The 17794-nt window shown below is 53.2% G+C and overlaps 1 protein-coding gene across 1 annotated transcript; it reads right to left on the reverse strand.

Moving 5' to 3' along the window:
* Positions 1-9527, reverse strand: LOC149912444 (maestro heat-like repeat-containing protein family member 2B). Its single transcript, XM_090130926.1, has 27 exons — positions 9429-9527; positions 9118-9269; positions 8616-8759; positions 7990-8082; positions 7638-7707; positions 7409-7522; positions 7250-7323; positions 6812-6931; positions 6559-6666; positions 6210-6369; positions 6062-6102; positions 5684-5825; positions 5094-5146; positions 4654-4761; positions 4220-4345; positions 3916-4038; positions 3626-3781; positions 3286-3408; positions 2921-3000; positions 2442-2577; positions 2233-2325; positions 1762-1857; positions 1442-1565; positions 1153-1262; positions 625-777; positions 214-368; positions 1-70 (listed from the first exon to the last, which is right to left on the reverse strand). The coding sequence occupies exons 1-27, from the start codon at positions 9496-9498 to the stop codon at positions 19-21; spliced, it is 2976 nt and encodes a 991-aa protein (XP_089987052.1). The 5' UTR covers positions 9499-9527; the 3' UTR covers positions 1-18.
* Positions 9528-17794: the final 8267 nt, after the last annotated feature.

A 17794-nucleotide genomic window follows, 5' to 3' on the forward strand; every position in this document is an offset into this window, starting at 1 on the left:
GCCTTTCTCTTCTTTGGTCTACTGGCTCCACCGTCGAAGACAGAACTCTCTCATTCTTCTCCACGTCTCACTAGAAAAAGGAGAGTCTCAAGTTGTGAGTGAGTTCTTTTCACCTCAAACAGACTTTGAGAGGGAAAAAGAAAAGCCGCTTTGTCCCGGGATCCCCAGCTACAAGTTTGACCGCAGCAACAGCAAAGGCAGGAGAGCAGATACCTGTCTGTGGGCCCAAGCAGCCGACGGAAGTTGTCGATCACGACTTCTGCGTGACAGCGGGTGAGGATGATCACCGCCTGGCACAGGAAGGGCACGACTGCGCTCTGCTGCGTGGATGATGCGCAGCTGCGCAAGATGTACAGGATTAGTGGAACCTGAAAGAGGAAGGGGAGAAGGAACAACTTGCTGCATCCTTGACTCTGCAGGGAGTGACCGTGGACATTCAGCGCAGGAGCAGTGCCCGCTCCCTTGACATGCTGTCAAGGCCTAAGCCTAAATGTCACGCCAGCCCCCCTGTCTAAGCCCTGGCTCTGCACTCAGGCTGTGCTTCTTTCGCACAAGAAGCAAATGGCACAAGGCATCATGCAACAGCCAGAAAAAGTCCAAGACACGTGGAAGAAAGTCTCTTACGTCCCGACAGATGTCCTTTCTGTACATCTGCAGAAAGGTGATCATCCACTTCCCAGCAGCACGCACGCGCATTCCTTTGGCTTTCTTGAATGCCTCCTTGATGGCCATCATGAAGTCGACGGCGCGTTCCACGGGGAAGTTTCTGCAGACCATCTGCAGAGAAACGAGAAGCAGGAGAGATCCCATCACTGCTCTGCGGCAGCTCTTCAAAACATAAAGCAGTCTGGAGGGCACTCAGGCAGCCATCACAACGCTCCTGCTGTCCGTACCCTGCTATTTTTACGGAAGGCAGTTGAGCCTTCTCTCAGCTTCTCCACCCATGGCGTCTGCTTACATGCAAAGCCTACCTCCCAGCAGCCACAGTCACACATGCAAACAAACACACACAGTCAACATACACACAAATGCACATCATACAGTCAGCTCCTTGCACTGGGCACCTGAAGGCCAGACATAGCTGGGGGCAGCTTAGGGTCATGCAGAAGCCTACGCACTGAGATCCCACCGCCCCTTTTTGGGCCCACTTACCCTTGCGATTTTGGATGAGGTCTGGAACTGCAAGGTGGTGCTGCAGGCATGCAGCCCCTCGCACAGGCTCCTGATGTCTCCCATCTCGATGACTGTGTCGGTCTCCTTGGCTAGAAAGAGCACGGAGAGAAAAGGAAAGTCATGCTTCTGGAAACAGAACTGCTTTCCTTGGGGCAGAGACAAAGGATGGGGTGGGGACGAGAAGAGAGCTGCGCACAGTGCCTCTCCCTCCTGTAAACAGGGCCTAGGGGAGGAGAGAAGAGGGCTGGTGCACACCCATTCTACTTGCCTTGGATTCGGAGAAGGGAGCTCAGACAGGAGACAGCCAACTGGCGGGATGCGGGCATGGGGTCGCACGTCAGAGGCGCCAGCAATCCCACCAGGGAGCCAAAGTGCTTGCAGGCATCTCCTCTCTGCAGGGGCAAGAGGCAGGAAAAAAGCTGTAGGCAGCCCCAGCTCTCACTAGCTACTTCCAGCTGTGCCTTCCCCACAGTGTCCCCACGGTGTCCCCACACGGTGACACAGCATGCACAGCTGGGAGGAGCTCGCCTTCCAGCTCAGGGGCTCTGGGGAGGGAGCAGGGGGCATGCGGTGGGGCTCTTTACTCACTCGAAGCTCTTCAGAAGCAGCCAGCAGCTGGGAGCAGGTCTGCAGGGCCCTCTTGCGCTCCCACACATCGTCTGAGGTGATTGATTTCTGCAGGACCTGGGGCAAGGCATCTGTCTCACTGCGGACATCTTTTCTTTCCTGCCACCCCTCTCCCTGTCCCTCCTTTTCCAGCACTTTTCCTCAGGACCTGCTGCCCTGTGGCTCCATGCAGCCCCTCCTCTTCCCCCCCCCGCACAGCTGTCCCTGCTCTCTGCAGATGTTCCTGCCTCCTAAACTGGGAGCTGTGACCTGCCAGGGCTGGCTCCTGCCTTTCCCCCTGCAGGGCCCATTTCTCTGCCCGTTTCTGAGCTCACAGCGAGCTGGCATATCAGCAGGAGATTCATCCCCCGCTGACCATCCTCTCATTCGCCAGATCTCTGTCCCTGCTATCCACAGGCATCACACTTTCTCCCTTGCCCCACATGTACTCACTTGGACTATGTTCTGGAAGAAGTCACAGCTGGGCTCTGTCTCGAGCAGGACCACCATGAGCCGGCCCAGAGCGTTCAACGATGTTTGCTGAAGCTGAAAGCAGAAGAGGAGATTGAGGTGTGGCATCACGGCTTCTGCCAGAGCATAGGCTGTGTGTGCTGAGGTAGGGCTCCTGCTGAGAGGTGGCCAGGAAAGTTACGGCAGGTTACCTGCAGGTACTGCGCTGCGTGCTGTGACTTCCTGATCTTCAGCATCATCTTTGCTGAAGGGTGCGTCACGATGTTCTTGCAGCACAGAGTCAACATCTCTCGCATGTCCTTGTTTCCAAAAGTGGGCTTCAGCTTGCTGACAGGAGGAAAAAAGGAAGAGAAAGCAGAAAGGGCCTTTAGCAGCGCTCTCCAGACTGGTTCAGACAACATCCGAGGTTCTCCTTATCGACAGCTACAAAGTAAACACCCCCAGCTCCTGCTGCTGAGCACTGTCTTCAGTTCCAGCAGTGCCCGCCTCCTCCCTGGCAGCAGTGAACCACCTCCCTCTCTGAAGGGAAGGAGACCCCTTCGCTTCCCCGCCACGGGACGGGAGCACCAGGGCCGTTCTCTCCTCACCCCCTGCCCCCTCCAGGCCTTCGGAGCTACCCAGAAGGTGGAGCACCATCCTGTTTTGCGATCCCAGAGGCTCGCGCCCTTACCTCAACTGCTCCAGGGCCAGAACCACCTTGAGGGGCACTGGGGAGACAGGGGCGCCCAAGTAATACTTCTTCAGCAAGTCCTGCAAGTCCCAGAGAGACACTGTCAAAGCGGGCAAGAAGCACGCGAGAGCTGTTCCACCCAGCCCAGAGACAGACACAACTGCCACGCGCCAGCCCCATCACTCCCACATTTCCCACTGCAGGATGCAGCAGCTCCACAGCTGCTGGACCTAGCCCGCTGCACAGCTGCTGCCTGCCAGCACCTGAGGCTCCCACCAGCTGGAGACGTGTGTGCCTCCAGGGAAGCGAGCCTCGTGGCACAGCCCAAAACTCCACTGCAGGCAGCTCTGGCTCTAGGCACTCACCATCAGGATCTCCAGCAGCTTGCCCTTCAAGGAGGGGTTAAGGCTGGCGGAATCACCCACGGTTTGGAAGGCAGAGCTGGAGTCGGTGATGCTCTGCACCAGTGCAAGGTTGTTCCGCAAGTCCTGAGGCCCAAGAAAGAAGAACATACTGTGAACTGCGGGAAGGGCCGAGGGCTGCAAGGGGGACACGTGGGGGCGATGCTAAGGGAAGGCTTGGGTCTTCATCTGGGCACAAACCGTTCCCCAGGGGACCTTCAGAAAGAGAAGGCCCATCTCAGCATCTCCCCAGAGGAGGGGCTGCGGCTGGGCACAGACACCCTGGCACGTTTCAAGCTCTCACCCGGCAGCTGCAGCTGTACAGCAGCAGGATGTTGCCCACAATGTCTACCTCCAGGCGGGCGAGCAGCTGCTCCTTGCTGGCACGCAGTGCCAAGCGGCCATAGGCGAGCATGAGAGCGCTGCGTGTGGCATGAGCTCTCGTGCTGTCCAGCTCCATCTGTGTGGGGAGAAGTGCTTTGAGAACTTGCTCAGCGGCCCCCAGTGCCCAACAGTGCAGCTGGGCTCCCAAGGCAGGAGCTGCTGTGAAAATAAGGCAGAAGAAAGCCAAAGTGGAAACCCGTAATGCTTTACCTTCTTGCTCCTGGCAATCCTTCCATTCCGGCCCTTGCACAGCCTGGACGAAAACATGATGAGTGTGTCCAGGACTGGGTGGAAGTTGCCCTCAGCAGCATGGCTGACAAGAGAGATCATTCCCTGCACAAAAGAACAAGGGGCAGTTGGCGCAGGCGTGACCTTACTGGTGCAGCCAAGCACAGTGGCTGGGCCAGTCCTCGCCTGAGGGAAACGGCAGCAGTGAGGAGATCAGAAAGGTCCGGAGCAGGGCTAGAAGACAGACTGGGGACGCTCACAGAAGCTGCAGGAGGGGAGAGCTCACCTGGGCCTCAGAGGGCTCCTCCGCGTTTGCTTCCGTCAGATGTTGCAGCAGCTTCTCTTGGACGTGAATGTGGAGGACTGCCTTACAGGCTCCCAGCACTGTCCCCAGCGCCTTGTACAGGAAAGGCTGCATGGGAAGGGAAGGGAAGGGAAGGGACGGAAAAGGAAGTCAGAATCTGAGATGTAGCAGCAGCCTGACCTGTTGGCAGAGGACCAGGTGGGAAGGGAGCACCCACGCTCCCTGGGAGTCGCTGAGAGCAGCCGCAGGCCGAGCTTTAGCCGGTCCCCGGGCAGCTTGCAGGGAAAGGCCCTCTGGGGGACATGGGCTGGGGAAGCAGCATGAGCGGGACGAGTGGGCAGAGCACCAGCCGCAGCCCCAGCCCCAGTTGGACACCTGCAGCTGCACCGCTGGGTAGAGCCCGGGGGAAAACCCACCTTTTCTGCAGAGCTGCTGGCAGAGCTGCCCAGCCAGCGGCTCAGCTCACAGCTCAGGCCCTTTGTCCAGGCGTCATCCTCCATCGTCTCCAGAGAAGCCCTCAGGAACTGTTGGAGAACAGAAGAAGCCAATGTTCCCTTGCCCTTTGCCTCTTCCCCCATTTCCAAGTTGCTGCAGCCTTCTGGGGAGAGGTGTCTGGAAGAACAGGCCCTCTCTCAGCTGCCCCCAGCATCCCCTCCATTAAAGCCACCTGCAGCTCTTCTCCTAAGAGCCGCCTTGGGCTTGGGACGAATGGGAAGAGGCAGTGCTGCAAAGGCATGCGGCCGCTCTGCAGCAGCATTTTAGAGGTTGTTCCTGTCCTGCGGGGGCTCATATGAGAGCAGGTCACCTTTAGGCAGGCAAGCACTGCTCTGCACCACGCCTCCTGGCAATGCTGTACCTTTAGTAGATGGTGCTCCCACTCTGCAGTGTCCGGGAAGCTCTCCGATTTCCCTGCACAGCAATAGGAAGCAAAAGACCTTTGCTTGGGATCAAGCCACAAAAGAGCTGCCGCAAACCTGGTTTGGCCTGGGCACTGGGCAAAGCTGGGACCTGCGCCCCCTCCACAACGACCTGTCCCTCCCCACAAACACTTTCCCAGTAGGAACACAGAACTGCTCCAGGACTGCTGCCTGAGGGGAGGTGAAGGGCCCATCCATCTCCTGGAATGGGTAGACCCCAAGGGGAAAGGTTCCTGGGCCTCAGTGCCGTATCCCTGAAATGGGAACTGCAGTAGAGCAAGCAGTGGGCCACAGGTTGTATTTTCATCCCTCCCCTCCCTTCCCCACCCTTCCCTTCCCTTCCTTTCCCTTCCCCTCCCTTCCCTTCCCTTTCCTTACCCACCCGTCTGCTCCCCTCCCCTCCCCTCCCCTCCCCTCCCCTCCCCTCCCCTCCCCTCCCCTCCCCTCCCCTCCCCTCCCCTCCCCTCCCCTCCCCTCCCCTCCCCTTCCCTTTCCTTCTTCCGCCTCTCCCTCCCCACCAGCACTTTACCTTCAAGGCACTGCAGCAGCAGGGGGATCTCAGCTGCCCACATGGCCCCCACAGCTCTGTGGATCCTGCTGTGGAGGTTTCGCATGAGCAGCAAGGCAGCAGCTTGGAGTTCGCTGCCTGCAAAAGGGCTCCCTGCCAGCACCTGAGCGAGAGCAAGGAGAAGCAGGGTCACTTCTGCAGCAAGAGCAGCGGCTTCTCCCAGGAGGGAAGCAGCTCGGCTCTGCCCTGGCGGGCAAGGAGCAACCAACAACTTTTCCCATGGTGCTGCGAGCCTGGGAAGAGAATGGCAGCCCCAGGGCTCAGGTGGACACTGGCGCTCTTGGCCATGCTGCTTCCTCCTCGGGGCTTGTGACACCGGCCCCTGGAGCATCTACTCACCAACAGGCGCACCAGCAGCGTCTGGGGAGTCAGCAGGGGGCCTGCGGGGAGAAAGGTGTGCTGAGTGCCCTGCCACATGTCCCTCCGCTGTCCCTTCTGGGTGCTAATACGGGTCAGCAGAGCTCCCTGGGGGAGTTTCTGCTCCTACCTTGAAACACGGAGCTGAGGAAGTGTGGATCCAGCTCTCCTACCTCCCGCGCTGCCAGGTCCTCTCTCTCAGCCAGGCTTTGGATGCAGCGGGAGATCGGGATCAGCATGCCCGTGTACTGAGCTGGAACCACATAGAGCAGCAGCCGCGGCCACAGGAGCTGTAGGGAACGAAGCAGTTGAGCGTGTCAGCATTCCTGCCTCCGCTCAGAGATGAAGAGGACTCTGTGAATTTCCCTGAGTTTTGTGTGCTTCAGAGCACGCTGGAGGAGAGACCTGGGGTGCTGCAATGGGACAAGGAACACGTGGTGCGAAGGCGAGGAGCGGCAGCAGGGCAGAGTGTGACTTACTTTGGTCATCCCTCTCACTGAGAAATCCAGCGATCCCAGGATGCTCATGCACTGCTCTTGCAGAGCTCCTTCTTCCTGGGCCTCCTGGGCAGAAAGGACTCCAGCTGCCTGCACAACATTGTTGTTGAAACACCAGTTACTCTCAGTTCTCAGGAGCCTCTCAGCTGGCTCAGGTGTGGTCCCACTGGTGCTTCTGTGCCAGCCTTTGAGCAGCAAAGGCCTTCCAAAAGAAGATGCAGCCCCCTGTCCTTACCCTTCTTCCCGTGCTGCGGCTGAACTCATTGAAGATATGCCCCACTACGTCCCAGGATGAGCAGCTCTGGGCATCGGTGCTGAGCAGGTCCCCGATGAAACGCAGAATGGCCTTCCTCACCTGCCAGGGGTCAGTTATGGGTTTGATTTTCCAGGTCAGAAGGCAAAGGGAAGCTACGTGCTCATTGGGACAGCCCTTTGGGCACGAGCAGAGACAGCGAGAGCAGAGGACAAGCCTTGGCTCTTGAGGTGAGGGCCAGGCCGTAGCACCAGGCGGTGCGCCTTCCAAGTGCAGCACAGGGACCTGCCTGCTCCACTCTGCCTGCTCTCCCCACAGGAGCCATCGCGACCCTGTGGTCAATGCCCCAGCACCTGTCTAGTCACCCCAGCCCTGCCCGTCACCACTCCGACAGAGCTTTCTTTTCCCAAAGCAGCTCACCTGGATCCTGGGGTCGCTGCACACGCACTGCAAAGCCTCTGCGACCTGGGGCAGCTTCTCCGTCATCACAGGCTCTGCAAGAGATGTGCAGAAGCATGCATGGAGACACAACCCTGATGGCAAAAGGGATCCCTGGAAATAGCGACCCATGGTACTGACCATCAGAGCAAGCTAGAGCACTGAGCAGACCCAGGGCTGCCACGCGTCCAGCCTCCCTCTCATCGCCCAGCTGCAACCGCAGAAACAGGACTGCTTCCTCTGGGCAGATCCGGGCTGCAGAGAGAAAATCCCGTGCTGTGTTAGCAAGAAACACACGCCCATTCCTGAGGTTGGCGAGAAAGGTTTTGGCCAGGGCACTGCCAAGCATTGCCAAAGCTCCTCTCCTTACCCTGCAGCAGGATGCAGCGGGTCAGCTCTGTGCTATCAGCCTCGCTGTGCTGCCTGGTGTCATCAGAGAGCTGTGGGAACAAGGTCCGTTTTAGAAAATCGCATCAGCACTGAGGACAGGAAAGAAACTGTGCTGCCAGCTCTCATCTCCCTGGGCACTCTCAGGGAGAGGACATGCAGACAAAACCCGGCCTGCCCCACAGCATCCCTGGGGGCACACGCATGGCTCTGGAGGAGCCTCAGGCATGCAGGAGCTACAGCTGAGCACCTGTCAGAGGCTCAGAGCTCTGCAGTCCTCCTGAGACTTGGACAAGAGGAAAACTGCTGTGGGTGCAAGGATAGGCTCCCCTTACCTGGTAGAACATGGCACTGGTAATGGCCAGAAACTTGTCCTTGGGGATGATGGTCTGAACCCCCTCTAAGGCCTCCAGGAAGATAGTGAGGCTCTGTAAGAGACCAGGAGAGGAAAAAAGCGCTGCAGCCACATCTAGCCACTTGGGAGCGGAGAAACTGTTTTCCAATGGTTTCTCCACTGGGGGAAGCTCCTGCACACTGTTTGGCATTCTTGTTTGTCCCCCAACTCTCAGCAGCACCCAAAGTCTCTCTGCTTTCAACCGAGCCCTGTTGGCATCGTTTGCAAGCATTTCCCACCCAGCATCCCTCTTCTCCCTCATCAGATGCAGCTAAACGTGGTCTGCCTGGTTGTTAGCACAGAGCTCCTCAGGCACTCAGAGCCCCACGGTGGTGGTTGTGAAGCCTCCCATCCCCAGAAGATGGGCCCCACTGACTCCTGGCTCCCTCCTGGTTCCTGTCCCCATTGTTCTTCCCTTGACGGAAGAGCTCAGGAAGCCTCAGACCTCCCTTGATCACCTGTTCCTTCTTTCTCCAAGGGTTCCCCACCTCCTCCCCGCATCCCCCTGACCCCTCGTGGCATTTGCATGGGCCCCACATCCACCCTGAGCCCTGCACAACATCTCACCTTGGTCACTCTGCAGATGTCTTGGACCTCCTGATAGGGGCGCACGAGCCAGAGGAGCTGCTCCCAGACGTGCTCTCGGTGCAGCTCCTCTTGCAGGAGGACAGCCATCATGGCAGTCACAGCCCCGAAGACAGCCTGCTTGTCCTGGAGAGGAACGGCAGAGGCCCGGCATCAAAGACTGAAGGTCTGCTCTTCCGACAGAGAGGGCTTTCTCTTTTCCTTCCCCTTCCCCATACCCCCTTGCCCAGCAGGAGATGAGCTTGCTCTGGACAGCAGGGAGATTTTCCCCACACCCTCGTCCCCAGCACTCCCTGCCACAGTGCTGTGATATGCAGCTGCTTCCTGGCACGGAGATGCAGCCCCGAGCGCAGTTTGGGGCCCTTTGCAGAGCCAGCCCACTCCCTCTCATCACCCCTCTGCTCTCAGCCCACCGGGCACAGACAGAGCTGCTGACACGGAGGTCCCTGCTGCCATCCTGGGCTGGGAATGCAGCAGTGCTCACCTCTTCCTCCTTGCAGTCCTGCCAGTTTGTCAGCACGGAGAAGAAGAGCCGGTGCAGATTCTCGTAGATTTGTTCTTTCTGCACGGCAGGCCGGGGGCATTGCTTTCCAGAGCAGAAGTGAACCCGGACTCCTTCTGACCATTGTTTCACAACTGAAAAAACAAAATGAAACAACAAAATAAACGAAGAATTAATTTTAAAAGAAAAAACAAACAAAACCAAACCAACAAGAGAAAAGGGAGCCTGTGAGAGTCTACAGGGCAGGATGCAAGGGCTGTCCTGAGACCCCCTGCTCTGGAGCCAGCACTCACCAGCACAAGCGAGGCGCAGGGTCCGGCCGCTCCTCACCTGGCCCACCACACTGCGCAGGCCAGCCAGCATCAGCCACGTGAAGGGGATGCACTGTGGAGCTGCGAGGAGAAGGAGAGGTCCACAGTCAGAGCCCTGGCAGCAACAGAGGAGGGGGCGAAGCCCTGCATCCCCCAGAGAGGAAAGACCCCTTTCCCCACTTGTCATAGGTGTAGGGTGGCTGAGAGCACTCTACCGTAGATGCCGAACAGTTTGCTGAGGGTGATGAGCACGAAATCCTTGGGTATCTCCCCGATGGCCTTCAGCTGGCCCTGGAGCTCAGCCATCACCAAGCTGAAATGCATCCGGGCCAGAGCCACCAGGACGTTGCTGGCAGCCGTCCTCACGTTGTCCCTGACACCCTGAAAAGGAGTCACTGGTGACACACCGTCCAGGAGACTGCCTGAGACCCCGGGAGGGGCTGAGCCACCGCCGTCCACCAGCACAACACCAGCACGGGCAGCGGCTCCCTTTGCCTTTGGCTGTAACCCCTCACCTGGGCTGCCGTCAGGTCCCGGGACACCTCTGCCAGCAGCCGGTTCACCACTCCGCACGGCGGGCGGCTGTCGTCTTCCCACAGGGCGCCCTCCAGCTCGCGGTACACCTGTGCTCGATCACCCTGGGGACAGGGACCAGTCATGCTTTGCTTTGCCCTTGCTCTCGGGGAGCCGCCCACTGCCACCCATCACCGTGCCGGTGTGGTGCCGCGGCCCGGCACCCACAGGACCACGGCACTGCGCCACGGCAAGGATTCACGGCCGGACGTCCCCAGCTCACCTCCCGGTCTTGCAGGCGCTGTTGCAGCACAGTCACAGCGGAGACAGGGACAGGGCTCGGCACCCTGCTTCTCTCCCTGCGACGCGTACGTCTGGGCACGCAGCCCACACAGGCAAAGAGACCTGGAAGCAAAGAGCGGAGCAGCTGCCGCCGGTGTCGCTCGGAGCCAGGGCCGAGCATCCGGCCGGCTCTGGGAGGAACGCTCCTCCAGCCCCACGGTTGGCGGGGACGGGGGAGGGAGCTTTCCCCTTGCTGGGGTGCCGGGGAAACCACGGCGGGCAGCTGCGCTCAGCAGAGCGAGGACGGTGCTGCCGGCGCGGCCTGAACTGACTCTGGAGGCACACGTGCGCTCGGGCGGCGTCACGGCGTGCGGAGAGGTGGAGGGACTCACCTCGAAGGGCTCTCAGCCGCTCCATGACAGCAGGAAATCTCCAGGTAGACGCAACGCTCTCTCTGGTTCCGCTTCCTGCGGGTCCCACAAGCGGACTGAGCCACCGCTCCCACCGCTGCCACGAGGGCGCACGAGGTACCACTGTGACATCACAGCGCAGTGTCACCTCACAGGGAATGGCTGGGGACCAGGCAGCACGCAGGGCAGCCCTGCAGGCCCCCAAACGCAGCATCTTCTGTGATGCACTCGGCTCTGGGGTTCCGGTTCCATGCGGAATTCCTTCCATGAAGTTGTAATAAAGACATTTTACTGGCTTAATAAGTAGGACCTGAACTGGTAAAGTACTTCACGATGGCTTAATTTTAAGATTTAGGTCTCAGAAGGAGCCCTCGGTTACCAAACCCCAGCAGTTTAGCAATACTGGTGCACCAGCACATTAGCACTATCCTAATGGATACCACGGTTACTGTAGAAATTCCCTGTCTCACTGTAGAAACTAAAACATACTCCTGGATGATTACAATAATTTTCTGTCCATTCTGATGCTCTGAAACAATAAATGTGCATAGCTCAATTACATTTGATGCATAGAATGTCAGCAATCAACATAGTTTAATAACTTTTCTGAGAGTGAAGGGATTTTCACTATTTTTGAAAAGAATCCATAATTGCACACTCACTCGTGTAAAATGAGTTCATCTTGTTAGAGAGTGGTTCTTACTGGAATGAAATGTGCCGTGCTAAGTAAACAGCTACAGTCAGATTGGCACAAAACCCAAACACATTCCAAGGAGAAATGTTTATAACAAATAAAATGAATTGAACACATCTTATGAGTGCTTTTAGAAACGTGCTCCTGTTACTCGTTACAAAACAAATGGCTGCAACATACATAAAGTGAAGGAAAACACCAAACAAATAAGGCAGGAACAGGCTCAAAGTGTTACATGAGCAAGAAGAAAAACTATGAAAAATCAGGCATGCTTCAGCAGGAAGGTATTTGTGAAGAAAATGCTGCCAAATATAAGGCACGTATTTATTCTGTGCTGAGTAACTGAAGAGCCGCATCTACTTCACGGAGATGTGCTGCCAGAGCTGCACAATCAGCACAGAGTTTGAAAGCAGAATGCATGTCTCTGAAGACAGGTATGCAAAGCCATAAAACCAATGGCTGAATGATGCAGAACAGCATCTCTAAAAGCATCTCACCTTTCTGGAATGGCTGCTGTTCCTATGTGATATGGGTTCTTTCAAACTGCACGTCAGACCTGACACCTCTGTGTGAGCTCCCAACCCAGTTCTGAAAGACAACACTGAACATTTTGGGTGGGCTTTGGCTTGCAATGTGGCTCTATGTGAGCTAAGCCCCCATTATGGTCTGCATAGACGTAATCAAAACAACTGCAGCCTGAAGAGGAGTTCAGCTCATCCTATCTCTGGATAGCTAAACATCTCACAGGCTCCATAGGCTGCACTGCTGTATAGGCAAATGGATACAGTGAAATAAAGGAGACTGCTTAACAGAATTGGAAACTCCACTGCACTGCCTTTTATTACTTGGTCTTATCATTCTGTCTGTTTGGTAAAGGGGAGCTGTATCTTTGGGAAGCCTTGACCTGGTCCAGTTGAAACATGTAATTCCCAGAGGCTCATCAGAACAACACATCATGGTACAAGGTGATGTAAATGTCCAGCTGAACCCAGCCCCAAAGCTTTCTCTGCAGGAATGCGATTGATGTTGGTGTGGAGCTGTGACAGCCAACTCACAGCCCATGAAAGGACATCTTGTTAATGCTCCAGAAGAGGGGAAAGATAAATAGCTCTCTAAGTTCTGTACTTCATATACCAGCCACAGTTACGGCTCTTCATAAATATTTTCAGAGAGACATCAATCAGAAATGCCACTTTATTTCTTCCCACACCTGAACCTGTGAGGTTTTATTTTGGGAAATTAAATCTACCTACTGCACACAGACAGACTGTTCCCTGGATACCACGGAATGAACGCAGTAAAGTGATCTCTGGGCTGTGCCAGGGCTGGGAACGCTCTCCGACGTGTGCATCCTCTTGCCCTTACAGGACAGAAGAGCCTGAAACGCTGGAAGGCAAACTGAACAGCTCTGAATATTTGACAGCCACCTTTGTTCGTATCTCACCCTTCTGCAGTGTTGATCTTACAGGCACTGGGCATGAAGTACGAATTGCAGAACACAGGTTTCCTCTTCCTCCATTCAGCATGTGCTGTGCTGCAGAGCTACGGAGTCTTTCCATCTGTCGGCCGAGTCAGATATATTGTAAAAGGTTTCTTGGGCTTGGCTACAAATGTTGCCCTGATCTGTTGGACTCGTCCATCAGTACAAGTGCTTACAAAGCACACAGAGGATACGAGGCCTTGCAGAAATTGAGTAAAACGTGGAATCATACAAGGGACAAACATCAGAGTTGCAGCAGCACACAAAAGAGCTATTTGTGTCAGCTGCTTTCCCCACCCAGGAAGTCCCAGTGTGAGCCAGGATCCGGATGGGAATTCTTCAGTGGAGGTTGTGGTGTTGATGAACAGCCACACAGCATCACACTTCAGCCAGTTCACCAAAAGCCCATCCAGTCCAAATGGACAAGATGTGGACTGGCCACGTAATGTTTGCTAAGATGGCTGAGTGTCCTGAGAACTCTCTACTTGAGCATTGCCAAAGCAACTCAAATGCTGGCAGATGTAAATACTAATTTGACAAGACCACAGAACTTGTCACAGGACAGCGTGTGCAGGACAGCCCTCAGTACAAACCAGCAGAGGTAATCCCAGAGACACACACATCTCTCACCAAAACTTAGGCACTTTCCAGCAGCGAGGAGTTTTGTATACCTATAGGTTTTAACGACTCTGGAAGCCCCCTAACTACAGCAGTCATTCTCTCAGGATCAGCGGGCATCATCAGAGGTGATTCATGCTGTGGCTGCAGCTTTCTATCACACATCACACAAATAAGACATCTCCACTTTTCATGCTGGCGATGCTGTCACTCATTTTTCAATACAACAAAAGACCTACACCAAGGGAGGAGGGGGTGCACGTATTCAAAAGCCCAGGCAACTCCTTACCTCCCCAGCTCGGTTCGTAGTTCAGCCACTGATCTTCAGTAGCAGTGGGTCATCGGGTGTTGCTGTTCTGTTGACAATGACTGCAACAGTGACCATGGCGATGATGGCTCCTTTTCAGTGCTTTCCAAGTGGTCGAGTCAGCTGTCTTTGGAGTGACAGCTCAAATCCACAGTGGTCGAGTCAGCTCTCCTTGCAGTGGCAGCTTCTGGCTCTGGGATCTCAGCAGCACCTCCTTGGTTCCCATCTTCTGGGCCCTGCCAGCAGATAAGAGGGAGCAGGGATGCCCACCTGCATCCTGTTTTCACAGGACACGAAGGTATCATTCCCAGCTTTCCCAGACCGAGCTGGAGCTATTTAGTCACAGGCAGATCTCCTCCAGTAAACACTCCTGAGCACTCTCTTCCGGAGGCAAGCGGCTCTGGAGGAAGGGCTTTCAAATGTCCACAGAGTGATGTCGATTGTCCTTATTTCTTGTGTCCCACACTGAAGTTAGCTTTTCCCTTCCCACCAAGGGCCGCAGTCTTTGATTCTCTCCATCTTCCCCCATCTTGCTCCCTTGTCCGTCACAGGAAAGCTCTACTTTCTAAAGTGCACACGATGCCTTGTTTACCTGCTGCCATGCTGCTCAGTGCCGTCTCTTCTCCTGCTCTGTGCTGGAATACATTCAGACACAGCCTGATTTTCCAAGAAATCAAGCTCACAGTTCTGTTCCGACCATTACTGGATTGTGGAAGGATGCTCCCAGCAATATGCCATTCAGCAGGTAGAGCTTGTTGCTGGGAGGATGGTAAGATTTGACTCAGAAAGAAGGCTGTCACTGCAGCCAAAACCTTGTCAGAAGAGAGACGTGAGCTTGTCATTTGTCCATTGCATTCCTTGCAGGTTTGATATAGCACATGAAGATTTCGGTACATCAGCAGTGAGCTTTCACCATTCTCATCTTCACTTGTGATTGCTTGGGTGATTTACATACCAGCAGCACAAGGAGCCTTTATACTTCTTCTTCCTTTGTTTTCTTATTGGAAAATCACTGTGAGACATTAAAAACCAAAGTCCAGTGTCTTTGCTGCATACCAAGGCAGATAGAAAAAGAATTAACACTGATTGTGGCCTTCTGTTCTGGGCAGATGAGAAGTGCTTGAAGAGATGCTTCAAATGGCCGTTTGTAGCTCATTCTCCAGTGCTGCAAGCTCTCTTGGTTTGGACTCTGGCTTGGAAAACAGCACTGGAGAGGAACTCAGCCTTCCTCATTGCTGCACAGCCTCAAGGCCCTTCTTCCCCTGATGGATTTCTGCCAAGGTTCAGCTGTGAGACACTCATTTTTAGCAGCTAAGTACAGAATTCTGCACTCTGGAGAACCATGACACCAACTTCTTTCATTTTATGTTAAGAGTGTGAATGTGAGTGTGTTGATGAAGCAATGTACCATAGAAGTGCTGTGACCTTTTAGTCATGTCAGCATGTTTTGGGAGCAAGAGGCAACGCAGTGTTGATGATCTCCACATCTTTCTGGCAGTGAAATTTACTTTAAAATTTCTGCAGGAAAAGGTTTGTGCCAAATGACAAAGGAAAGAACCCTTCCTGCAAAATGTCTGTTAGAAAGCAGCACGTTGTCAGCTGGAATCATGAGTTATTTCAGCCCTCACTGGGCTGATCTGGAGAAGGGCTGTGCCAAGGTATTTACAGATGTCTTCTGATGGGTTTGAAGCATTTCTGGCTTGCGGGGTAGGCATAATTCTGCAAAGCTGGTGGATTGCTTGATCAATCTGAAATACAAGAAAGATCAGTAAATGACCAAAAAAAAAAAAAAAAAGCACCCAGATATATTGATAGCTGCATTACATACTACATGATTCCTTTCAGCTATATATATATATATATTTTCGTTAAATAAGAAAGTGTAGAGCTGCCAGTTCCCTGTTCCATCCTTTCTAGCTCCAGGTTAAATAAGAACTGTTATTCCTGTTACCTGGAAGATGCATTCTGGGAAGAATGGTTTTCAAACTATTTGTGTTTCTTTAAGACATTTAGTTATGGGAAAAACAAACAGACAAACACAACCATCAATCTCTACAATCTGAAAAATAAAAAATAAACATCTTAAAAGTGTAACACATCACATACGAATGTTTAAGGAACAAAGAGCTGTCATGGAAAAGGAGGGAGCTGCACTTTTACCTATCAAACCTTCCACATCTTTGAGTGTCTGCCAACAACCAGAATGTGTGGAGGCACCTTCAGTAAATGGAGGGCAATGATGGCACTGCACTTACATTAATCCTTGATGAAATAGTACAGCACTGATAGAAACTTCCCAACAGTCTGTACTGATCTGAAATGCTCTGGCAACTCTTTGCAAAAGGCACTTCATGCTGAGTATTTTTATGTCATTGCTTGCTTGCTGGTATCACCTGTGCTGAGCTAGCTGGACAAACCCAGATTGGCAGCTCCTCAGATGTGTTACCAGCTAATTTCTCACTGATCATTAGAAACAGAAAGTTAATTCTGCTGGGAATTTAGCCAGCTTCTGCATCTCTTCCTTCTCCTGATCTCTGTTCTGCCTCCGTTTGACACAGATACACATTCAGGCTAATTAGTGAAATTTACTTTGACTCAGCACGAAAAGGAGAGCAAAAGGAAGGGCAAAATGAATGAAATAGCAACACAAGTTACCCAGCTGTTATGTTGGAAAGACCATTTTTAAGCCAAAAGAACTTTTTTAAGCAGAAAGAAGGAACGGATGGATTTCCTGGAGCATCTAGTTCTCCAGGTGCCTACAAGAGGCTGCCTTTCTGCATGTGGGACACAGAGCAGATCCCCTCTGATGTTCGGCACAGGGATGGATGGTGCTAAAAGCAGGTTTGTGTTTACCTGCAGGGCCCATTTGTTGGTTTGTTTCCATGTACAGAGAGCCCATAGGAGGTATCAAAACCATCTCACAGTTTGTGCTTGTAGGTTCAGTGTTTGGGAGCACTGACCTTCTGAACAGCTGAAACCAAAATCTGCAATTCAAAACCTGTAAGTAATATTCACATAATAATGAATTAAGAAATGCAATAGATAAACCTTTCACACCTGGAGCTCAGCTGCCATCACAGACCATTGCAGTGACTGCCCATGCATTAATTCTGTGTTGATAGTATCACTGGTGTCTCTCTTCTAGAGATGGATCCAAGCTGAAATGTGACTGCTGGTCGAGTTTCCACCTTAGCAGCTCCTCTACTGCTGCTGTCACGACTGCATTGTCCACCTGAACTGCGGGGTTGGATGTGACCTTGTGAGCAGCAGTCTGCTGGCAGACTTGTGAGTATTTTCCAGTATGTAGTTATCCCTGGTCAGTAGAAGGAGGAGAGAATTAATGCATATATGCATATATTACAAATACATTAATTAAATAATTATGTAAATCACATAAATTATATATAATTACATATTATAAATCCATGAAATAGACATGAATACATACAAACAATTAAAAATCCATAAACATTTTTGTGCATATTTAAATGTAGGAATGCATTCTATTAGAGGCATTGATAAGCAGGCATTTAAGCACACCTTGCTTTGCTGTTTAAGCAGGTCTGCACCAGAATCCTGACTGTAAGTGACATCTGTGAATGTCTTGAAAAGGACAGCTCAAATCTCAGGTCATGCACGAGCATGGAGAAGCTGATTTCCTCTTGGTTAATCCTTGATTGTTCAGTGCATAGTGGTCAGATGGAAGACAACATGTAGTCCAAATGTACTGATTTGAGAAAACAGCTGCTCTGGGTACTAGGAAACGGAGAGAAAATGGAGAAACAGACACTGCCAGAACTCTGCTGTGAGCACTTGTCTCATGAAGGATGTATCATAACAAGCCCAAAACTAATGGAGGAAGAAATAGGCTTTCCAGCTGTGTATTCATCCTTGGCATAACTAATTCTGTCTTTAGACATGTTTTGGAAACACTCACACGTTTTACCAACAGATAAGTAGATAAGAGACCAAAATGCTGAATGGGAATGAAAAAAAAAAGCCATGTCAAAACAACAACAACAACAAAAATAGAAGAATTAAAAG

The sequence above is a fragment of the Phasianus colchicus genome, chromosome Z (genome assembly GCF_987193195.1).
Source record: "Phasianus colchicus chromosome Z, bPhaCol1.hap1.1, whole genome shotgun sequence".
NCBI lineage: Eukaryota > Metazoa > Chordata > Aves > Galliformes > Phasianidae > Phasianus > Phasianus colchicus.

Excerpts from the sequence above, each read along its gene's own strand:
- LOC149912444 (XM_090130926.1), bottom strand. The coding sequence starts at position 9,498 with ATGCTGGCTGGCCTGCGCAGTGTGGTGGGCCAGGTGAGGAGCGGCCGG. Across the intron at positions 2,326-2,441 it reads ACGCAGCGCAGTACCTGCAG|CTTCAGCAAACATCGTTGAA; the intron begins GTAACCTGCCGT and ends TTCTGCTTTCAG. Across the intron at positions 71-213 it reads CTGCTTGGGCCCACAGACAG|TGAGACGTGGAGAAGAATGA; the intron begins GTATCTGCTCTC and ends TCCTTTTTCTAG.